The sequence below is a fragment of the Diaporthe citri genome (assembly GCF_014595645.1).
Source record: "Diaporthe citri strain NFHF-8-4 chromosome Unknown scaffold_6, whole genome shotgun sequence".
NCBI classification, from domain to species: domain Eukaryota; kingdom Fungi; phylum Ascomycota; class Sordariomycetes; order Diaporthales; family Diaporthaceae; genus Diaporthe; species Diaporthe citri.
This window is the reverse complement of record NW_025064851.1, coordinates 2,327,225-2,351,753: the sequence shown is the minus strand read 5'-3', so window position 1 is coordinate 2,351,753 and position 24,529 is coordinate 2,327,225. Positions and strand designations below refer to the sequence as shown.

At 42.0% G+C, this 24,529-nt stretch overlaps 5 protein-coding genes across 5 annotated transcripts; 1 reads left to right on the top strand and 4 right to left on the bottom strand.

Moving 5' to 3' along the window:
- Window positions 1-3,678: 3,678 nt before the first annotated feature.
- On the bottom strand, window positions 3,679-4,427 carry INS49_012659 (uncharacterized protein; the record flags this gene model as incomplete). The annotated part of the gene is made up of 4 exons (XM_043173362.1): window positions 3,679-4,044; window positions 4,130-4,204; window positions 4,297-4,335; window positions 4,401-4,427. The coding sequence occupies 4 exons, from the start codon at window positions 4,425-4,427 to the stop codon at window positions 3,679-3,681; spliced, it is 507 nt and encodes a 168-aa protein (XP_043022659.1).
- Window positions 4,428-5,483: 1,056 nt separating this feature from the next.
- INS49_012658 (uncharacterized protein) lies at window positions 5,484-5,947 on the top strand (the record flags this gene model as incomplete). The annotated part of the gene is made up of 2 exons (XM_043173361.1): window positions 5,484-5,517; window positions 5,586-5,947. The coding sequence occupies 2 exons, from the start codon at window positions 5,484-5,486 to the stop codon at window positions 5,945-5,947; spliced, it is 396 nt and encodes a 131-aa protein (XP_043022658.1).
- An 823-nt stretch (window positions 5,948-6,770) lies between these two features.
- On the bottom strand, window positions 6,771-7,730 carry INS49_012657 (uncharacterized protein; the record flags this gene model as incomplete). The annotated part of the gene is made up of 3 exons (XM_043173360.1): window positions 6,771-6,989; window positions 7,023-7,179; window positions 7,231-7,730. The coding sequence occupies 3 exons, from the start codon at window positions 7,728-7,730 to the stop codon at window positions 6,771-6,773; spliced, it is 876 nt and encodes a 291-aa protein (XP_043022657.1).
- Window positions 7,731-10,586: 2,856 nt separating this feature from the next.
- On the bottom strand, window positions 10,587-10,868 carry INS49_012656 (uncharacterized protein; the record flags this gene model as incomplete). Its single annotated transcript, XM_043173359.1, has 2 exons — window positions 10,587-10,694; window positions 10,785-10,868. The coding sequence occupies 2 exons, from the start codon at window positions 10,866-10,868 to the stop codon at window positions 10,587-10,589; spliced, it is 192 nt and encodes a 63-aa protein (XP_043022656.1).
- A 9,598-nt stretch (window positions 10,869-20,466) lies between these two features.
- INS49_012655 (uncharacterized protein) lies at window positions 20,467-22,889 on the bottom strand (the record flags this gene model as incomplete). The annotated part of the gene is made up of 3 exons (XM_043173358.1): window positions 20,467-21,657; window positions 22,057-22,185; window positions 22,254-22,889. 3 exons carry the CDS (start codon window positions 22,887-22,889, stop codon window positions 20,467-20,469), a joined length of 1,956 nt encoding a protein of 651 aa, XP_043022655.1.
- Between the last annotated feature and the right edge of the window lie 1,640 nt (window positions 22,890-24,529).

The window sequence follows — 24,529 nt, the reverse complement described above, 5'->3', positions numbered from 1 at the left end:
AATGGTGATGGGCTTATAATGTGGACCGGCCTCGAGTGGTGCTTGGTGTCTGACGTAGTGCTCAAGTGGCTTCCTGCTGGCTGGCGGGGACGGGAATCTGGGGTCCCGTTGTGGATATATATGTCAAGGCTTGGCCACACCGGGGCAAGCGAGGATATCGTATTGCGATGTACCGGTATGCAAGTCAGGGGCTAGGCGCACCGACAACGGTTTCCTGGAGTTTCGACGGAGGTCTCCTCACTAGCGACACCATGGGGTCTCCGGGGGAGTGTTCCGAGGTAGGAGTTGTGTGTTTTTTCTACAGGATTGGCGGGTGAAAGCGGAAGAGAATGCTCAAAAGGGAATAATTGTTCTCGTAGAAGTATGACAGAGACGATGTAGGTTGGTTGACGATCCTGGGGTTGGAACGACAAAGAGGTTAAAAGAGATGGAGGGTGGCGTCGAGTGAAGAAACGAACGACGAGGCCTAAGGGTCTGTCGAGGCGTGGTGTGATATCCGCTCTGGCGGCTGCAGGGAGATGGGAAGAAAGGACGGGAGTGGAGCGGCAAGGGCGACAGGCAGGACGACCAACTGGGCAGGAGGCTCGAGTTGGGCTGTGAAAAGGGACCGAGACCGCGAGGAGCGCCCGCGAGATTGCTCGCGGGGAGGCGGGACTCAAGAGGCAGGGAAGTTGATGATCACTGCTTCTCCGACACTTGTCATGCTCAAGCTCACGACAGAAGGGGATTCGTAGGAGAGATATGAAAGGCACAGATCCTCCGGCGCTGCGTATCTCGTCAAAAAAGCTGTGACGAAAGGGAAACCCCAGCTTGCACTGATCATCGTGATGACCAGCCAGTGAGAAAAACGGTGAGGGGCGGAAAACTGGACCCTCTCACTGGGGGCGAGCCCTTCCGCGCTCGCGCCGTTTCCAGTTCGGCGGGAGCCAGGCGAGGCACTGGGCGCTGGCAACACACGATCCCGGCGCGAGGAGGCTGCCAGGCCGCCAGGCTGGCAGAAACGGCCGACGATTGTCCGCTCGACGTTGTCAGGGCTCAGGGGTAGACCGGCCAGCCGGGCAGGATGACGAAGGGAAATCAAGGGTTCGTTCCCCCACGCGGCGAGCGCCAAGCCAATTTGGCATGGTTGTCGCTTGTTCGTGTCTGGTTCCATCGGACCAGGCCGGACCAGACCCTGTGTTCGAGAAGGCAGAGAAGGCAGAGGACGCAGCGAGAAGCGCTGCGAACAGTGCTCAAGTCCGGGCCGAGCGCCGTTCGCATGCCTCGGATTTGCGAGCTGCTGCGCATCTCTGGCCTGGTGCTTAGTGCATTGCGGGTTACCTGATGGAGAAGTTTCATCCAGGCGATGGCGCGATGACCTGAGTCGATTCCCAGTACTACGCAAAAGCTTGATTGGCTTTGCAAGGCTGATGAATGTTGATGCCCCAGGTGTGCGGCCTGTCTGATTCTGCAGTGATCGTGTCAGGTCTGAGAAGCGGTGGCATTACATCTCATGTCGCCGCCTCGATGTTCTCGTTGATCGTTCATGGCGCGCGACTCGCTAGCCAGCCGTTGACCAAGGCACGAAAGAACAAGCGTGTCCGAGCGGCTTCGAGCGGCTTGAACGGTTCTGGCAGTTGCAAGTGTCGCGTGACTCTCCAGTCACCTGGCCTATATTTCGTGAGCTTATTATTAGAACAAAGAGCGGTCGTTCAGCCGGCTGGACTATGAATGGGGGATTAGTAACGGTAAGTGATCACGGTCCATTTTTCAATTGCATGGCATGGCATGGCATGGCATGGCAGGGCATGGCATGGCAGGGCATGGCATGGCACTGTGCTGCTATACAAGAGTCCAGCCGGAACCGAGCCTACGGAACCGCCGAGGGTCAGCGAGGGTGAGGGGTTTGCATGCAGCCACCGGGTGCCACACAGACTCGCTGACTGGCAGAGCCGCCAACCTTATCAGTCCGGCCGTGCATAGGCCGTTGATGGAACAAGGTTGTGGGCCGAACGACCGAGATCTGTGCCACCAAGAGAAAAACCAGCCCACGCATGTTGGCCGGAATGGGCCGTTGTGGTGGCGAGACAAGGCTGCAGCAAGTCTTGGTGATGGCCGGGGCCGCTGACAGCCTGCTGTCGCTTGGTGTTCTGGTGTTGCGACTTTTCCCCCAGCTGCCCAGTCACCGGACCCGCTCCCCAGCAGCAGGAAGCAGAGATGGGCCCACTAGATCGCCCTGTACAGAAGAGGGGCCCCGTCGTGTCCCGCGCCGGCTGCATCGCCACTCCGCCCCGGATGGAGTCGCCTTCCAGACCATGCAAGCTGGTTGAATTGACGAGTCGGAACCGTCAAGTGCCCATCTGCAATTTATAGGACGTGTCGTGTCTTCGGCTGCTCGTCTGAATGCTCGGAGCGCGAACTGTAGGGGCTTCTCCGGCTCTGTATTTTCACATGCATGCTGCATGTGCTCGAGGGCTGCAACAGAAGCAGCGTTCCCGTGGAAGTCACCAGAGCCAGACCAAAAATGGGGGGTGAGGCAGCTGTCAAATCCATGTTGTGCAACCGTCTCAACTATCATTGTAGGCTGGGCGATCTCCCGAGAGCTTAAGCAGGGCACCGACTAGGTAGACTACCTGGTACCGGTAACGACTCACAATGGGATAACCTGCAGCGGGAGCTTTTCCAGGAGGATAGTCTCGTATGGGATACCCTACCTAGGTACTGTGGGATAACCCCCAGTAGTACAGCCTCTAGTGGGACAACCTGCCATGGGATAATCTGCTATAAGAGGACTTCTAGTGGGATAAACTACCACAGGATAACCTGCTGCAGAATGCATGTCTTACATCCCGCAAGCGTTCCCGGTGGCTGCCACCTGCAGCACGCCCCTTGACCGGACCCGACGTGACCCATACCTAAGTAACTTGCCTCGGGTAGATAGAAGGGCAGGGCAAGGCAGAGGACAACACGGATTCCTCCAAGGGTCGACTCCATGGTCGTTCCTTGTGTGGGTAGACGTCTATATGTTGTCGCTGGTGCTGGTGAAGGAGGGCTTTCACTGGCCAATCTCACCTTCGCTCTCATTCTCGTATCGGTTATTCAGTGAAATAGGCCATCCCGGTTAATTGAATGTGAAGCAAGTATATCGTGATGATTGCTCAGGACAGTCTCCTTTACAGGCATGGTCATAACAAGTCCAAAGGCGCTGGGGATTGTTGGGACGGATCTCACACGGCGTCACGCGATGTTGACAGAGCCAAGCAGTCATGCAAAATGGTAAGTTGCACTGTTAACGCCGAGTTCAATAGTAAGCGGTACTTGTACAATGAGTGTACCCAACCTAGATGTCCAGTGTCTGCTCCTCGGCAATACGATTTCTGTCCAACAGGAGTCCAATGTCCCAGCCCTCTTGCCTCTGCTTGGTTGACGTCCCTCCTTGATATGTAGAAAACTCCATGCATGCAATCGCATTTAGACAGAATGACCGAGCCAAGGTGGCTTCGCCACATTCCGCCGGACGTGTACAGAGAGACCATTGCCAGCGGCTTATGAAATAAGACCCAGATCCGTTGTTGATGAACAGTTCGAGTCAGCACCAGATGGCAAACATATCCCGTCGCCCATGCGTCCCCAAGACTTGCGGTGATCATCCCCCCGCAAGCATCACCCTCTTGTAGTTTGCCATAGCTTATTAGCTCTTCACAGCGACACCCAGATCAGCATGATGACCACGTCCATGCCCTTCGCGTCACCGCCCTCGTACTTGTAGCTCCACATGCCGTCCGTCTCCTCGTTCCAGTAGGCCCCGCTCGCCGAGTGCATGCCGCGGCGGCCCACATGGGGCTTGCCGTCCGTGGCAGTCGCGGTGCTCGCGGGCTCGGCGGCCGGTTCCTTGGGCTCCTCGGTGGTGGATGTGCCGGTCGAAGTGGACGTGCCCTGGGCCTTGTTGAGCTGGGAGGTGGGTACGAGGTGCTGCACGATGGTGCTGGTGACGGCGAACTTGTACGCCGGGGCGGCGGCCTTGTCGGGGGTGGACTCGGAGATCACGGCGCGAAGGATGCCGTTCTACATCAGGGGGTGGGCCGAGTTGTCAGTAATGAGAGCGCTGCAGGGCGGAACACCCGCGGAGGGGCAGGCCGTGACAGCTTACGATGATGTTTGAGTTCCATTCCGGCGTCTTGGCGTGGTCATAGTACTCTGCGCTGCCAATGGCGCTTTGGCAGGCCTGTCACAACTTCGTCAGTCTTGTCGTCTTCAGAAGACCAGAGGCGGTGACGGCGGCTTTCCGTCAGGAGTGGCTGCGGGCTGAGGACGTACATCGTTGGCGATCTGCTTGAGTCGGTTCAATTGAACGGGCTGTCACGAGACATTGGTGTTAGAGCTTGTCTTCCCCCATGGCAGAAGCGGCGATGACAACGAACCGGCGTGGCCTGCTTCTTCTCAGACATTGCTGCTGTTGGATGTGGTCGTGAAGGGTGGAATAGGGGTAAGGAGGGGTTTCTGGGAGCGACTGGAGTTAGCACTATGAAGTCGATTTGGGCCGGAGGTGATGGATGGCGGTTGTAACTTACAGGGTGTGTCAAGGCAGATGCGATGTTTGACAAGGCTATGTTTACGATGAGACCTTGGTATACCTATCGGTCTAGATGTTGAAGCTAGCAGGTGTTGGTTATCGCAGGCTGAGCGAGGCTGGCTGGCTGGCGGGCAATCACAGATCAGATGCCAAAAGGAGGAGCTCCACTGTTTTGTTTGGACCCTCTCCGCGTTTCCAGACCTCCTCAGAGGCCCGTGCAGCACAGCTCATGGCCCCCTGTAGTCAACAATTGTCGGCTGGCAAAGCAACGGGACTATGCCTGCTTTTGCTTGACATGCATTGCTTACATACGCAATGCTGTGCTGTGCTATGTAACGATGTACCTCCGGTGGTGTGTAGTACAGCCCCCCAGGCCAATATGCGCAGGGGCGGGAGCTGGCCGGAGATCCTGGTCGTCAGGAAGTGCTTTCACTACGTGCAGAACCGAGGAAGGAAGCGACAGCACGAATCATGCCTCCAGGACGTGCCCACGTGCACCCGAAGGAGTAGGTGGGACCCCTGCTCCCCTCCCTTGCTGCAGACCTGGGGCTCGATTGAGTTGCATCGCGCAGCTGCTTCCAGCCTGAGGTGCTTCTGATGCCGTCTTTGTCTCCATCTCAGAGACTTCGCCTTGCTCTTTTGCTCTTGTATTACGTACAAAACCTCCCGCGAACCATCTGAGAAACGAGGTCTTATTAACCGTGCTGCCTCCAAGTCGCTCGTTCAGAGACTGCTGCCCATCCAAGACCTCAAGCTCCGCGTCAATTGACTCTGTTGTACGGAGCGTTCCGATCCAGGTCCAGCCCCAGCCACTGCAGTCTCGCCTCGAGCTGCGGGTAGATATTAATATCCGTGGGACAACCACAACGACAACCGCTTCGACCCCGCCACAGCTGCCGCCCACCTTTCGACATTCCAGACAGCCATCGTCATGTCGAGCCAGCCCCTGCTCCAGACTGCGCCAGGTACTTTCCCGCCTGTGGGAGCTGCTTATCGCGAACCTTCAACCAGCTGACATACCTGTTTCTTATAGGCAAGCGGATTGCCCTCCCCACCCGCGTCGAGCCCAAAGTCTACTTCGCCAACGAGCGGACTTTCCTGTCATGGCTGAACTTCGCCGTCATTGTCGGCGCCCTCGCCGTCGGCATGCTTAACTTCGGCGACAAGGCCGCCAAGATATCCGCCTTCTGCTTCACCGGCGTCTCCATCGCCACGCTAATATATGCACTACGGACCTATCACTGGCGAGCGAAGTCCATCAGGGTGCGGGGCCAGGCCGGCTTCGACGACAGGTTCGGGCCCACGGCGCTGGCCATCCTGCTGTTGATCGCGGTGGTAGTCAACTTCGTGCTGAGAATTGTAGATTCCTCCAAGGAATCTTCCAAGGGTCACTGAGTCGACCACGAACCCATTCAATCCAAGATATATCAAGACCAGTGGCGCAAGATTCGCCCACACGTTCGGAAGGCCAAGGATGTGGTGCTCGCCAAAGCTTTGCCTTACTGAGACCTCTCGGCGACATAGCTGAGGTCTGCTTCGTCTGACCAGAAAGCGCTGGCTTTCCCCGAGGGGGCATCGAAGAGCTTGAGGGATGGGCGCGGCTGCGGGCACATGGAAACTCGAAGTAGCAGAGCATTGGCGACCTCAGATCCACTGGGTCACTACAGGAAGAGTTAGTTTGAACCTCTCGAGGCGCGAGTTCGTTCGATTCAGGCGCGAGAGTTTTGTGCGAGTAAGTTGTGCGAATTAGTGCAGGGTGGTCGACTTGCATTCAGCGTGGGAGGCACGCATCCGGGCGGCGTTATGATTTCATAGAGCGCAAGGAAATGGCACGCAGCATTCACGTTCGACGTACATTGGATCAATCCTACATAATGGTACGGCTCCGCCGCTCCCCTGTTAGACGATGTGCGTGACAGCGCCCTTGGACATATACTTGCTCTTCCCAGTCTGGCTCTAGTATTTTCAAAATGCTATGTCTGTCCAGCGTCCGAAAGCGAAGCTTCCCAGTTCGTGGTTGCATATTCCAGTCATGCACGAGAGAGCGCTCAACTAATCTACGCCTGCCCTTGACCTACCAGTGCCTCGATTGCCGACCAACCTAAGCCACGAATTCACTTTCGCTGATGGCAATTTCCATGTCTCGCATCACCAGCTCAATCTTAACTGCGCTGGTTTTGTCCTCTCAATGGCCCTGCCGAATGTCCGCAATCAAGCTTCAGCCCTGGCCCAAGGGGATGGCCTCGGCTTCCGCCATGAAATACTCCCGTCCTATCATCATAGCCAGGCTCTTATACCGCGCTTGACGGTTTGTTGCAGACAGACCCGCCGGCTGGATCTCCACGACCGCGCCCTCACACGCGCGCATAAACATGATATGGCTCAGCCCGTCACCGTGAGCCCCAACGAGGACGTGGGTCGATTGCACTATCCGCAGCTAGCCGATCATAGGTATATCAGCAAAGTCTACCTCAAGGGCGATAACATTGGGGAAGGCTCGGTGGAGCGCGTGAAGGAGATGATCAGTTTCCCTGATCCTGCGCCCGGCAAGAAGGGTGATCATGACAACCTTGGAGATGCCGTTTCCGTCCAGCGGGCACAGCACGCCATAGTTGCGCAACACCCGCCTTGCGAATGTCCTCGCCAGTCCTCAGTAGCGGCAGTCCGAGACTTGGTACTGGTTGATCTGCGACAATGGGTTGCTACTGCCCGGGAGCGGCACGATCGAAGTGTGGGCGGATATGAGGGCCTCCGCCCTGATTTTGCCATCCAGGATGTCCTTGAAGCGTATCGATGTCGACCCTGCGAAGAAGGACAACAGATCGTACAGGGGGCTTCGGGCAAGTCGTCGAGAATGATTACTTGTGTCCTCGGCAGGTCTGCTGGTACTGTGATTGATGAACGAGTCCCCTAATCGGATGTCGCTGCTCATGCGCAGTATATCTATGCTCAACGTCATAGACATTATCTCCATAAAGCTATCGCAGAAGCTCCCGGTGCCCTCGCGCTTGATCAAGATCGTGTGATTGGACTGCTTTGCTTGTTGCTCTTCGACTAGCAAAGGATGAAGCAGGTCTTTGGGTTTCCAGCCAATGTTGGAACGACTGTCGAAAACAGCACCTGGTGCCGACTGCCTCTGCACCTCGTCGAAGTCGACCACACCTCTCGATGAAACCATCTCGGAGAGCCTAGTATCACATATCAATGAGAAGCGTTTGGTCTCGCCATCTACCACCACGTCTCGTGCAGTACAAAACAAGTCGTGGACATTCCCCCTTTTTGTGCCGTCGAAACGGGTTATACTGTCTCCAGATCGCGAACAACAGTGCTCCACAGCATCGCTTCGGAAGTCACGAAGGTATTCTACGCTGACTGTATCGGAACATGCGCCTGGTTTACCATTGTCAAGAAGTGCCAAATGGTGTCCCATACTCTGACGGGGTCGGAATGGGCCTCCGGATGCCTTTCTCGGATGCCCGGAGTGGCCTCTCCTTATGCATAATGAATGAAGATTCTTTGTAGAGAAACAAATGTGGCCATGATATCCGAGCAAACCAATAACAGTGCCACTTGCGATCAACGCAAGACGTTTATTACTGGGTCGGCAATTGAGCAGCATCAAGGCGGAACTGCAGAATCATGCTTCAAGGGCACATCTTGATGGTTCGGTGCCTTGGAACAGCATTTAGAAAACTCTATGGTTCCACTAAAATGACCAAGGAGAAAGGAAGCGGCGCAGAAAGCGTGTTGCACATGGTTTGTTGTGTTGGTCTCAAGGTACAAGCATGGCACCTGAAGCCCTGGACGTTCGAGAATGCACCAGCAACCGGCCTCCCACTACGGTACAACACCAACGGAATGGCCTTGTCGATGGCATCTACATGGGCAGGGGATTTTTAATTAGGAGAGCCTTTCTTGGGTGGATAATTAGTTGCAACTCTTCAGAAGTTCCTCTCTTTCATGCTACCCAGAGCAAAGGCCTCTGGCAACATCTTGTCAATGGATATTGTCTGCCTATGTCTGGAGCACCTCGTTCCTGTACGGGTTGTTTCTCGCTCTCCATGTACTTCAATGCATCGGTTTTCTGGCAGCAATATCGATTTACGTCGATGGGCCGAAATGGGGGAATCGCAGAAGTGGCGCTCCTCAATATGGTGTCTTTATTTTCACAAATACTCTGGATTGTACACCGTTCCCTATTCACTCCATTGGTGGCATATCATGTTTTTTGTGTGGGAATATAACCTATGTCGCTGTGGATTCACTGGGTCACTCCTCAGCAAAGTCTTGCATTCGTTAGGAATAGTATATCTCTCTACTATTCTGGGGCACGACTCTTTGCATGAATCCAGTATGCTGGAGGCCGTTCAAGCTAACGTAGCCATAGAAGTCCGGCAGCATATTTCTCTACGGCATCAACTATCATTTTGATCTGCCAAAGTCGAGTAAATACAGCGTGGTACCGAGTATGCTGTTTGGGGGGTTAGCATACGATAGCTTGTTGTCCAACACAGCAGCTGCTTCTTCAAATGTACGTCCACTGGATGACAGCCTCCATTCCAAGGCGAAACTCGTCCCCGAGTCTCCGAAACTCAGCAACCATGTCATAGTTTCGACTCTCCCGTATTGGCCGCCATGGTTATCGGGAGGACCTGGGTTCCTCAGCAAATTCTGCTTTCGATTTTGCTTCTCATTCTACCATCCTCAATAGTGAAGAACACTGAAGAATAGGCTCCCAGACGGGGGCTATATCTACAGTCTGAAACCAAGGACCACAGCCAGGCCTCCTTATTAAAACGAACAAGGCAACAGTGTCGTGATACAAATACGACAGACAAGATGTATAATAAAGACATGGTGATTGCCCCTTCTCAAGCCTGACGCTCAATTCCGATAATGCAACTAATACCAGTTCGACGGGAAAGTCTGAATCTAGTATACCGTGTCCAAATATATGACGTGATTAACCCCCATTTCATAAGCATGCCCACAGACCCTTTCCTCAGCAACTTGGTGACATAACGGCAAATGCCTCAGTGCTTTGGGTGGTCCAGAAGGACTCAACTTCTGGATATCAAATTACCCAATAGGGATTGACCCGTAAATCGAACCATATTCACCGCTCGTGGCCAGCATGTCGTATGGTTTCAGGCAGTCTCTTTCGCGATAGATAACGTTTCGAAATGAAAACACCTTTCACCCCGGCCTGTGTACCATGTCTCTCAGGCACAGCATGGATACATCGATCAGTACAACGGCAATACAGTTGAAACACCACCGGACGTGATCATATCATCAACACTCACCAGCACGCCGACCTGGTTGAGATGGCTGTACTTGAGGCGAAGCTTTTGGAGATAGTCTGCCGCACGTGAAGGCTGGACTCTAGCTAGTTCTCGCAATGGTCGACTTTCCTGCCATTTCCGAGAACACAACTACGGCCGACACGAACCACCTCGAGACCACAGATCCCTGTGGTTCCAGCGCGAAGTTCGTGAACAGCAGGGCGTAGCAGCTCCACTGCCCCGTCAGGATCTTCCTCAGCATTGGGCACCACAGTCAATGGCGACAGCAAGAGTGCGGCAAAGCACATATACGCGAGTGGCTCCTGGTGGTGTTGTCGTCGGTGGGTTGGTGATATCGTGCCCGAGAAGGGACAAGATCATCCGGCCGAGCGAGCTGGGGGCAGAATCGGTGAAGGTCTAAGAATGGAAATCCGCAGGGTCACACAAGACACCCACGCCAAGCGGGGAATGAGCTGCAGGGCGCCGGCTGCCGGTAGCTTTGTAGACACACGAGCTTCTGGGCCGCATGCAAGCATGCGCGTTGTATGATGGCTGCCTAAGTGGTCGTTCAGGACTCGCGGTAACACATGCTAAATTTATTTCCTATGTCTAGACTTATATGCGGATCTTATGTTCGTTGCCGCACTGCCCTTGTTGTAAGAGCCGATTGTAGATCATGCTGAAGACACCTCGCCTGCAGGTAGACTGCGCAAGGCTGAGCGTCTATGTGCACCCCAGCATAGCCCCAGCTAATCGGCCCGTTCAAGGTTGCTCAGGTACCAAATATCAGCCACAGGCTTCAGCTTTACATGAGACACCCGACTAAACCATTTTGAATCGTGCTCGACGAAGACCTCCTATGAGGTGGGGGCTGGGCTCAGCGACGATCATGATGGGAACAGAGGTGCTTAGCGGTGCTTTCGCGAGGTCTGAATCCTGCAGCCTACTGATAAAAATAGCACCGACTCTTCGTTGAAGGGCGCGGATGCAGACTCGGGTAGTGAGCAAGACCAGTTGCGGGTGATGTGCATGGTAGCTGCAGTGTCGAGGATTGCGGCACTGTCGAGTAAAATTTGCGCAAGCCCACGCGAGACTCTGATCATAGCCCTCCAGCACTGAGAAATCGATTTTGAACCGCAGCTCCCGGTGTTGCGCAAGCCTGCAAGTATCCGTAAGTGTAATAATTCAGGCCGAATGTAATTCTTTGAGCAGCGGTACAGCTGGGCCGTCGATGAGCAAAGTTAATTAAGGATATAGTCAAGTTTGAAGACAATAGAGTATACAAAAAGCCCGGGGACTAAGTCGGTGTATACTCTTCGGTATCGTGTTCGCTTGTCAGGATTTATACAACGCTGCGGAGTTAATATAAGACCGTGGGCAACGCACTTCTCTCCGAGGCCTACCAACCACCCCTGCTTTGAAGAACGACTAGTTTTGAGTCTCTCCTTGACAGAGCGGATTGCAATAACTCTCGTGTCCAAAATAATTGAGGTGCTCTTTTTAACCATTCAATCTCCTCCGGACTCAGCCCTTGCGGAGATTCAACCATGGACAGAGCGATGAATGCAATGCCTTGCCAGTTCTGTCACACACAGGACCTTTGTGAATGTTGGCAAGTACGACCCTCGTCACTTGGAAGGCTACTTTAGTTATCCCCTCCGGGGCACGTAGCCTCTCAGAACTTAAACAGAACAACACCAATACACAATTGCTTCCCATATAATTATTATATATACGAAAAACCTACCAACATTAATTAATAGTTATAAGTATTATAAATTAATAAGATAGAAAAGGCAACCCTATAAGAATTTCCCTAATTTAAAAATTATATCCTCTTTATTAATAAGCGCTATATAGCAATAACTACTTTTTTAAGCCTCTTTATATTATTAAACTCCCTAAGCAAATATTGCAAAGATTAAATAAACTAAATAGCATTCCTTATAATATCTATATATATATTTATTACTATTTAGGAGATATGCATTTATCATATATAAGACTTTATTAAAAACAAACTTATTTTTAAATCCTTTTTAAGACTTAGCAAAACCTAATAAAATTTCATTTTATTAAATAAATAAAGCTTATAATTATTATAATTATTAAATAAATAAAGCTTATAACTATTATAATTATTAAAGCTAATGCAATGCTATATTATAAGTAAATATAAGTTATGCATTATGCTTTTAGCTAATATAAAAAGACTTAATAATAAAAGAAAGCCTTAATTTCTAAGGCTTAAAGAAATTAATAACTTTTTCCTCCTAATAATTATAACTTACTTATTATTAAACTATTATTATTAACTTACTTTTAAATATTACTTATTTTATTAATAGCTTACTCCTTATAATATTTATCATAAAAACCTATAAGCATAGCTAATAATGCTAAGGAGCTATTAGCTTTTATTAAAAGGTATATAATTAATAAAATGCTTGCTTAAACTTTAATTAACCTAGCTTACTATAAATATATTAACTTAAAATTATAATTTACAACCTTTATATAAAAAATATTAATAAAATACTTAATTACCTATTTAATAAATATTTTAATAAGCTATATATAATAAAACCTTTATAATAATAACCTTTTTATTACTTATTATAAGGATTATATAATATAAATATAAGTAATATTTAAAGCATTACTAAATCCTTGCTAATAATGCTTAAAAGTTTTCCTTTAAATATAAAGCATTTATATAAAATGCAATAACTAACTTATAGCACTATAATTAATTATTATAGCCTAAGCTAAGGAAAAATTAAAATAAATTAATAATAAGCTTTGCAATGCCTTATTAACCCTAAAGTTAAGCATAAATAAATATTATATATAACTTTAAAGATAGCAATTATAAGCATAGCCCTTATAAGCATTATAAGCAAGCTTTAAATAATAATAATTACCAAAAAGATAATCCCCAAGGCAATATCTATCGCCACCGTTAGCTTTAAGCACGTAATTATAAAACCTAAACTTAATAATGCAATTTATTAAAAATTAATATAGCTAACAAGGCTTATTATTATTAACGAAAAGATAAAAATAAAGCTTATATTAAAAATATATATTATACCTAGCATAACCTTAAATTACCTTAGGAATGCTTTTATTAAATAAAAAGTATAACCTATATAAAATTCTTCCCTTATAATATATTCTTAATAAATACTTAAATTTAATAAAGTTAATATAATTTATAAAAACCTTTAATAACTTTTATAAGTATATTAAGAACTTATATAACTTACTAAATAATAAGATAAAGATATTTTTTAATATTTATTATTATATTAAAATTTAGCTAAGTTAATTTTATATAATCTTTCTTTAAATGCTTAAAGATTAAGCTAAGGCCTACTACTTTTATTTTATAAATTAAACTAATATATTTATAATAGCATACCTTAAAATTAAAATGCATTTTAATATAAACCTTAATTATTAGCATTATTATATAAACTAAATAATAATAATATTTATAAAGATAAAAGCATAAAATTTAAATAAAAATTTATATAAGATTTTATATTTAATATTTAATAAGCTATAACTTTATTAATAAGCATTAAGCTAAGATTATATTAAAAAGAATAACTTAAAAATAATAATAATTAAAGCTTATAAAGGAGTTTTTAAGTTAAAAATAGCTCTTTTTAAGCTAGCTTAATTATATAAAGAGTTATTTTTAAACTTAAGATTTATAATAAAAACATAGCTTAGCTATATAATTATAATTTATATTATAAATAAAGTTTTAAATTAATATTATATTAATTATAAATATAATAGCTAAAAGCTAAAGGAAGGATAATAATTATAATTTTAAGCATTTTAAGGAAATTAAAGATTTAGCTAATTAAACTTAAGCTATTTAAGCTTTAAATAGCTAAGATCTTATAATACTAGCTATAAAGCTTAAAGTAATAATGCTTATAAAGAAAGAAAAAAACAACCTTAAAAGAAAAAATATTATATTTATAAAAAGAAAGGATGCTAATTAATTAAATATTTAGCTAATAAATAATATTTAGCAAAAAAAAGCTACTTAATATAATATAAATATAAAGGTTATAATAATAACTTTAATATTTTTTTAAGTAAATTTAAAAAATATAAAATAAATAATAAAAATAAATTTTATAAATATAAAGATAAATAAAATTAAGATAATAATTATAATAATAATATTTATATTATAAAAATAAAATTTAATAAGAAGGTTTATTATATAAATATTAATTTCCTAGCTAATAAAGCGTTTATATATTAAATTATAGAAAATAATATCTTTTAAATAAAGATAATTATTATAGTTAATTAATTTATTTTAAAGAATAAATATAATTAAATTTATTTTTAAGGAATTTTGCTAAATATAAAAGCATTATTAATATTTATAGCTAAATATAAATAATTTCTTACATTATAATGAAAAAACTTAAAGTATTAAATTAATATAATTATTATAAGAAAAGCTAAAGTTAAATTTAATAATAAAATAATTATTAATTTACTTAGCATAATGAAAATTTCCATTTTAATTAATTATATTAACTTTTATATTATTTAAGCATAAACTCTATTCTTACTTTACTTAATAAATATAAATAAGCTTTAAGTATATTATAATAATATTATAAATAAAATGATTTTCTTTAATAATATAATTATTATATTAATACTTAAAAAATAAGGTTACTTATGGTTTTTCCTAAATTAAATTATTAATACTATATATTTCCTTTTAAAAATAAAAATAAGGAAACTTTATCATTACTTTAAATACTTATTAATAAATTAATTATACTAAATACTTAAAAAAGCTAGCAATTTAAATATTAATAAATAAGTAATAGCAAAGATTAAAAAAATATATTATTATTATTAAATAAGCAAACCTATATTTAAGTATTTTAAGTTTATATTATATAATAATTATAAATTTAATTATAAAATCTTAATTAATATAATATATTTAAGCAAATATTTAATTCTTTATATTATAAATTAAGCTATTGCTTTTTAAAGAGCGAAATTCTTAAAATTTATATTTATAAAAATTATATAGTAAATATTATAAATGCTTTAAATTAATATATACTAAGGATTATTAAATATCATTAAATATAATGTAAGAATAAACTTTATATCCTTAAAATTCCATTTAAAGGTATAAATAATGGGAATTAAATATAAATAAATCTTTATAAAGATATATTAATTTATTAAAAAAGTTAAAAGATATTATTAAGCCTTTAAATAAGCATATAAAATCCTATATACTAAACTGCATAATAATATAAATAATAATATTATCTTATAAATAGCTATAAAAGCTATTAATAATATTGCTAAATTAAATAAATTAATTCTTATACTTTTAATCTTTAACGCCTACCTATAAGTATTGCATAAGTTATTATTATTACTATTAATATAAAAATAAGCAAAAGCTATTTTAAAGGTTATAAAAATGCTATAAAAAACTATAGCTAAATAATAAGTGCAAGATGCATTAAATACTAAGATTAAACCTATCTTTAATATAAAATATCTATTATAATATAAAGTTTGCATATAAAGAGAGAAAGAGAAATAAAAGAGTTTATATAAGGTTATTGCTATAAATAGCTATAATATAACCTTAAATATATTAAATGAAGCCGTAATATTTAAGTTAATAATTATTTAATTATATTATTAAAATAATAATAAGGAAATATAACCCTTATAAGTAAAAAACCTAATTATAAAACCTTAAATGCAATTTATTATATAATTATTATTATTAAAGATAAAAGATTGCATTATTATATTATATATCTTAAAAAAAGAAAATAAAAACTATAACTTAATAATTAAACTAAAATAAGATAAAGTTATTATAATATTAAATTTATTATTTAAAAAATTTAATAAAATGGAAATTAATAACTTTATTATTAAAGGTATCTTTTAAACTAAGAAATAATTAATAAAGTAATATAATAAATATTATTTTTTTAAGTTCTGCATAATATAAGAGGTAAAAGGTAAAATTATAAAACTTTATAAGAAATCTTAATTTATTATTTAAGGTTATAATAATAATAAAAAGGAATTAATTTTAATATAAAGCTTAATTATTTAAAGAATAAGTTAATAAATAATCCTTATATTTATTCCTTTATTAATCTAAGAAAAAGGTATAATTCTTATACTTTAAGATATTATTTAAGCCTATTTTTAAGCAAAATTAAAACTATGCAAGATAATCCTTATAAAGCTATTAAAGGAATTAAAAAATAAATACCCTTTAGGTATAATTATCCATATTATTTAATCCTTATATAGCATAGCAAAATCTAGCATTTATTAATTTAATATATATTAAAAATATTATTAATAAAAGCTTAAGATAAATTGCTTTATATATAATCCTTATTTAATAATTATAAAGCCTATATAACCCTTTAAAATAATAAGCATATAAATAAATAATATATTAATTTTATTTATGCTAAAATTCTAGGATAAGAAGGAAATTAAAATAAAAGCTATAAAATTATAAGGAAAATTAAAATAAAAGCTAATGCTTAAAAACCTAATAAATTATAATAAAGCTTATATAACTATAAATACCACTAACTTAATTACTACTTAATAAAAGGAATAGGTTAATAAACTTGCCCTTATTAATATAATAATTAAAGATGCTTTTTAAAAATACCTTAAATAAAAAGCTTGCAAAGTATATATAGCTTTAATTTATTAATTAAAAGCTTTATATAATCTTTTAATAGCTATATAAGTATAAAACCTAAAGGTAAGAAATTATAAAAGCTTAAATATATAATTATTATAGCAAATAAACAATGCTATATAAGGAATTAAGTATATACCCTTAAATCTTAAAATAATAAAACTTTTTATATTTATAAATGGATTATTTATAAATAATTAAAACTTAATATTTTTACTTAAATATATTGTTATCTTTATAAATAAAACTTATAAGGAAATTAAGGAATTTATAATAATAAGCAATATTTTTTATTAATTATTAATAAAGTATAAATATATTATTTAAAGCATATTAATAAGTAAAATTTATAATATAATAAATAAAGTAAATATTAAAATCTTCTTAGCCATAATAATTAAGATAGCTATAAAATAACTCTTATTATTAAATATACCCTTAATTATTTATATAAACTTATATAGCCTATATAAATACCTTATAAAGTAAAAAATAATAAAAAAAAAGCACTTTATAATTAATATTATATTATTATAAGAATTATATAAAATAAGAAAGATTGCTAAAGTAAAGTAAATAAATAGGAAAAACAACCTTATTAATATAATAATAAAACTAACTTTAAATATTGCATTATAAAAGCTTATTAATAATAATAAGCTTTATATATAAGTAAATAAGTTAATTAAGAAATCTAAAGTAACCCCTTCTTGCTAAGGAAGGAGTAACTTACCGCTAGCATTCTTTTCTTTTTAACCTTGCTATTATTAACTGCAAAACCTTATACTTCTTAAACTTAAACCCTTAATATAAACTTTAACCTTTTATACTTTAATTAAGATCTTCTTAATACCTTATTATATATAAGGATAACCTTATAATTATTAATATTATTAATAATTATTATTTTAAAATTAATCTTATTATTATTATTACCTTTTACTGCTATTTATTAATAAGATATTAAAATTAACTTTTATTAAATTTATTTACAACTTATTAACTTTTCTTATAATTAAAAAATAAATTAATAATTATTATATAATAATTATAAAGTTTTATACTATAAATATTTATTTTAACTATTAAATTCTTATAAAATCTTTTTCCTTTTTATTATAATAAAAAATATTAATAATAACTTATAAAAATTATTTAATACTTTTATTAATATACCTTATAAGAATAATAATAATAAGCAGAATTATTTAGCAAATATTGCATTTACTTCTTACGTTAAGGATATATTTAATATAATTATTATTACGGCTATTATTAACATAGCCAGCATTAAAGGTAGCCCTACCGCAACCCTTAACTAAAATCAAGATTCCCTTGCAAACATTGCAACTATAACCCTAATTAATAAAATAAGCTTCGCAATTACAACCTTAATTAATAAAATAAGCTTTGCAATTATAACCTTAATTAATAAAATAAATATTATAACTATAACCTTAATTAATAAAATAAATATTACAATTACATTCTTATTAAGTAATAAAATAAAGATTGGAATTATTATTAAGGCTGCAAGAAAAGCTAAAATTGCTTTAATTAATAAAGATAAAAATAAGCTTATTAATCTTGCTAATTCTTATAACGAGGTTATTACCAATAATGCTTATTTAATAAATATTAATAAAGATATTAATAATAATAACTTTTATTTACTTACTTATTTAATAAATATTAATAAGGATATTAATAATAATAACTCTTATTTACTTAATATTAATAGCAATTTAATTATTATTAATAATAAAAATAATTAAAACTAAGCTAATAAAATCTTAATAAAAATTATAAAAACTACCTTTAACTTTACTCTTATGCTAAGCATTAAAAAAAGCAAGCTACTTATTAAGGTTAACTTTCATAAAATTATTAAAATTAATAAGCTAAAGGTTATAGCTATAGCTTAAGCAAAAATACTTTTTTTAAATAACGCTATTATAATAATTATTATTTAAATTATTAATAACTTTTAATATTAAGATAAGTAAATATTTTTTAATAATATAATTAAAAAGCTATGCATTTATATTAAAAGCATTAAAACTCTTAATATAAAATTGCATAACATCCTTAATAATAAGAACTATTAAGATAATTACTATCTTAAATGCTAAATCATTATGATTTCCATAATAAATAACTTAATAAAAGTTTTAATCCTAAGTATTTTCTATATATATTAAATTAAAAAGATTTAGCTATTAAAGGATTAAATTATTATGCTAACTTAACTTTAAAACTTTTTACATTAAATTACTAATAAATATATATAAAACCTATATATAAAGAAACTTATTAAAAAATATATATTATTACTTAAGCAACTTAAGCAAAAGATAATTATTAAGAAAATTAAAAAGAATAATAAAAAGTAAGAAAAGAATTTAATAAATAATTAAGCTGCTTATAATGCTTAATTTTAAAAAAATAAAAAGTAGCTAAAAGAAAACAATTTAAAGCAATATTAAGTATATTTTAATAATAAAAATAAGAATAAAAATAATAATATTTACATTATAAAGATATATAATAAAAATAAATACAAGCTAAAGAATTTAATACTAGCTTTGCAAGCATTAACTTTTCTTGCAAAAAAGAAATTTAGAACCAAGGCTTCTATATAAAAATTAATAATCTTTATAAAAAAGCAATCTTAAAAGCTAAGTATTAAAGATAATAAGTATAATATTTAAAGAATGGTGTAATAATAAAGGTTATAAGTTTAAAGGGTAATGCAATAATAAAAGTTGCTAAGATTTGCTTTAAAACTTATAAGTTATAATTTTAAGCCTTTTTAGTAATACTTTCTTATAATAAAGATTATATATACTTAATATGCAATAAATTATGATTTTAAGGCTAATTATAATAAGAATTATACATACTTATTAAAAGAAGAGAAAAACTGCGAGTATTGGTAAATACGACCCTCGTTACTTGGAAGGCTACTTTAGTTATCCCCTCCGGAGCACGTAGCCTCTCAGAACTTAGACAGAACAATACCAATACACGATTGCTTCCCATACGATTATCGTATATACGAGAAACCTACCAACAGTAAATTTGAAATTTTCAGGGCTGTAGTCGCCGGGGCGTGTCTGGGCATATTAGATTACTACAAACAGTGTATATGTAAGAGCTCATTGGTCATCTGCTGTAGGCGCGTTGGGTATGAGGACCACGGTGCCTACGATTTCGCACTTGAAGCAGCCTGTAAAAGCCCAATGGACAAGGGAACACGAACTGCCGGAACTAAGGGGTACCAAAGAGTGTGTTGGTGGTAAGAAATGACTTTTGAGTTTGGCTATAGTAAATGCTAGAAGTATATGGGTACTCTGACAGAAAGCCGCCCGGTAGTAGTACAGGAAGGGAAACAGACACAGAAATCTCCAAAAGAAAACACAAATTATGATTACCAGAATGCCGTCCAACCCGCCGCACTCCCTCCCCCTTTGCCTGCCGCCTAGCAACTTTTTCTTGTACATGGAGATATGCAGCCTCTCCGGTCGATGTCTGTCGCCTCTGCAGATCTAATCTTTATCCACCTCGTTTTCTAACCCATGTAGAGCAGTGTATGCCAGTTGTCAATGAATGTAACCCAATCCATGCAAGTTGTAGATGCTATGCCGAATGCCGCTCATATGCGATCAGGTTGTTGGTACAGTTCCGCTCCATACGCTCTTCCGGCCTGTCCTGCTCGCCATTCGTCGTCCATCATTATGCCCATCGTTATGTCATGATTACAGAAACAAGAGAATAAGCTCCAAAAGCAAAAGCCGGGAAATGGAAGAGAAGGCAAGAAATAGAAGGAAAGATGACGAAAAGCAGTGCGAAGAACAAGTGAGGGATTAAAACCACCTCCAATTAAGTCCCTCTTCCAGCTTCTTCAGCACGCCCACGGCGTCAACGTAGAGCTGACTCCTCGGGCCGACGCAGTCCGCATGAAGCTTCCTCTTCACCAGCGACACCACGCCGGCGCTGGCCTCCCTCCGATGCTTCATCCTCGTAGCGTCTTCAGGCCTCTGGATGCCGGCAACAGACTGCAGCCAACTGATGGCCTCGTCCTCGGGGAGGGGGGTCTTCTGCGGGGAGAAGGACGACGAGGACCGCGCGGCCCGGTGGCCGAAGGCCCAGATAATCAGCGCGCAAACGTACATGCCCCAGTAGTCACTGATACAGCCGGCCTGGGGCGTGGTGGGGCCGTTTCCTTCGAGGAAGCCGAGCAGGGCGCGGGCGGCATGGCAGGTTGCCTGGGCACAGGACATTCCTTCGAGGGTGCCAGCCGAGGACTGCTGCTGGGTGCCGGGCGACTTGGAGGGAGGTCGGCCCTCGGCCCAGGCCCTAAGGCGCTTCTGGTTCTCCGAAAACGTCGAAAAACTGACGACCTTCTGGCTGAAGACCCAGCTGTCGCCGCTGACAGCGAGCAGATCGTGAAGAGGAGTGTGGTGGAGGGCGAGATAGATGCTAGGCCCGGGAGAAATGGCTGTCATCGAGAATAATTGTACAAGGCGCTCTTCGGAGAAAGCGCCGCTAAAACTCTGGTTGTAGGACGCGGTAGTCGGTGTACGTAGGTCGTCTGCTGTGAAGCTGTTCTGGTCGTCGAGGTCGATTGACGAGCAGTCGTATTGGCGCCGTGGCAGCCTGGATGCTTCGCTATGAAGAATGGCCATCTGGTCAAGGCAGCCATGTCTGGCTACCCCGTCCGGCGTCAGAGCGTTGGGAGGGGGAATGAAACGAGGAGTATTTGCCGCTGGTGAGGTTTCGAGGATTTTTGCCCACTCGTTCGCCGATGTGGCAGCCCAAAGGCCATCACTATGGCCTGTGAGGGGTATTGTTGAAGTGTCGATATCGTCCCTGGCACGGGGCTGTTGATGGTACAAGGACGTGTGGTTGTCCACGATGAAGCACACAGTTAGCAGCCGTCGACGAGCCTCTTCATCGATCCATGTGTGCCAACGCTCCTCGTTGGTTGTATTGACTTCCATGGCATTGTTTCCAAGAGAAGCCGTACTGAACATGGTAGGGGTGTTTTCGAGGACCTGCGGAGAGAAGCTGTTTGAGTACGACTGTTCCTGGCCAACTGAAGAGAAAGAATAGTAGGCATTATTGAATGAAACATTATGGTATGCTTGAAACCCAGGGTTAAGAATGAAGGTATCAGGAGAAGAAGAAATCTGCTGCGGAGAGAAGGAAACGGTAGGCGAGAAGAGCACCGAGTTACTGCCGTGTCTGGTGTGATCGAATTGGTAGAGTCCATTGCGGGGCGAAGATGCAGAAGTGGGCTCAGAACTCGGTGGTGACCAGGCAGGAAGTGAAGGGGTGTAGACGCCAGCAGAAGAAGACAAAGAAGGAACGGAGGATGAATCAGAGCGAGACACGCAAAGACAAGAACGGCCGTTTTCCGAAACAGAGGACACAAGAGACTCCGATCCACTTACCCTCGAATAGAGGTTTTCGAACAGTTTCGAGGGCCGTACCGATGCCTTCCGGCCTCGAAATCGAGAAAAGACTTCGCAGAGGAGAATGGCCTGCTTGACCTGAAGGCTCCACTGCGAGAGTTGTGTGTGCTGCGTGGACAATGGTTAACAAGATGCCCAGAGACTTAGCTCGAGAGATGAGTTTTCGGAATACTTACGCGCTTCGCCTCCTGCGAGGCGAACTCGTGGAGCTGATTCCCCCGGATGCGATCGTCCTTGTTGTCAAGAAATTGCGTCGCTATGGCAGCCATCGCGCATCTGAGCGCGTCTTCTCCAACACCCCCAACTGTGCCCCGGTGAATGAATGGATACAGAACGTTGAATTTGTCCCAGTAGACATCAAGATATGAGGGTATACTGTTGCGGGCAGAGCGCGGAAGCGGTATGACCACCGTCATTCCACCGCTCCCGCAGCCACCCACACCTGCCAGAGCTGAGCCCGTGAGGATATCGCCATGGCTGTTGCTCGACCAGCTTGGACTGCCACCATCAGCGTATATGCCCACCCCGCCCATCAGGTTGCCACCACCCATCGCCATCTCCTTCTGCCGACTCACATGAGCCATCGGGGCAGCCCGGCTTGGGAGAGCAGCTGGCGCGACTAGAGCGTCAGCCGCGAGCGCCGGCGATTGTGGATGGGATGGGCTACGAACTGAAGAGGATCGGTTGTGGGCGATATACTGGGAGGTGATGGATGTGTCCAGCAGAGACTGCTGCGTCTGATCGTCGGGAAATGCGGCCATCAGCGACGGGTCGAGAAGTGGGCCATACGTTTGGTAAGGTGCTGGAGCCATGTGAGGGGGCATGGCAAACGGGGTAGTGCCAAAATGAGAAGTAGTCACTGTGTCCAGGGTCCCCGCTCCGTGGATTTCAGGCTGGGTGGAAAACGGTGATAGCATATCAGCGTTTTGTTGCCAGTCGAGAGAGCTGTGTGGGCGGTGTTGGTTCTGCCAATATGTCCGAGGTCTGCTCATATCAGCGGGTGGTGGGGTCGAGTAGTTGCTCTCGGAAGCAGATGTCCAGGGTGAGCATTCCGTGGCATGTATCAGCTCAGGCGGCTGGTCAAGGCTCGTGTGCAAGGAACCCGTTGTGCTCGACTGAGTCTCGGAGGTCACAAAGAGCGGCACTGTGCGAGGTACAGGAGAGGGGCTCATGCTTCCGGGCTGGCTGATGATGGGAAGTCTGTCCGAGTATATCGAATAACGCGCCCCTGTGCCGGATGATGGGCCGTAGTGATCACCACCTGGGGGCGACATTGCGGGCCCATGCCCGGGACTGCCTCCGGGCGCGTAAGGTGTATGGGACATATTAGGAGTGGTGGGTGGCATGTCCGACGGAGAAGCGGATGCTGCTGGGCCCCCAAAGCTGGAAGGAGAGCTGAAGCTATGAGGCGGTTGCAAGCCTCCGCCAACACGAAGCCCAGACATTTGATCGTCCAGAGGGGCTGAAGTTCCCGAGGCTGTAGAATCGCGCCGGCTGCCCTCGCCACTTATCGAGACCTTGTCTCCCTCTTGTTCGCTGTACATGCTATCAGCACAGCTGTGGAGATATGAAACCCGCCCGGGATGAGTTTCAGTCAACTTACTGCCTTTGTTGGTGCCTTGCCAGAAGATCCGGACGATGAAAGGCTCGCTCGCAACCAGGGTAAGTGCATGGATAACGTGGCGTTTGGTGACTCAATTGATGCCTCCTGTAAGAACGTGGTTTAGCAGCAATTCTCACTAGGGAACATCGCATAGTCCTGACCTGAGGTGCTCGGCTCTCGTGAAAGTCTGGTGAACGTGTCAGCGATGTCGGCGTTGGCAGGGAGCCGACGTGGAAAACTTCGACCATACCTTGGGAGGGTTGCACATATCGCACGTATGAACAGGAACTCCCTTCTTGGCACGACTGACTCTGCCCGTGATGGGCGTCAGCCTGATGGGAACCTCGGGGTTTGGACTGCCCATCGGCCTCCTTGGGTGATTTGGAGGCATGCCACCGCCGCTGGCCCCTCCCATTGACGAAGACGACGCCGCGGACCCATACCCGTGTTGGTCCATCGAGTCCACGCTGGTATTGCTTTCGCGCCTGGGCTGTTCTGCGCGAAAGGTTGCTGATGCTGTAGCTGCCGATGTCCTGTCCCGTGGGTCGATGGCGACGGCACGTCTCTTGCCTTGTTGAACTGCTGAGCTGGAGCTGGAGCCCTCGTCGGCGTGTTGTTGGCTGGAGCGAGGTGCCTCACTACCCTCAGCAAGCTGTGTTGACGAAGGTTGCTGACTGGAACGAATGACGTGACCCGGTGGTATCGAACTTGATGAAGGATTTTGACTTCGGAAACCGGAAGCGGGTGTTGCTGGGTCCTTATCCTTTTTATCCGTTGAGGGTGAGGCATCATGTTGGTCCTCGTCCACGTTCATAATGGACTGCAGGCTAGACATGGCGGCGGCGGTTG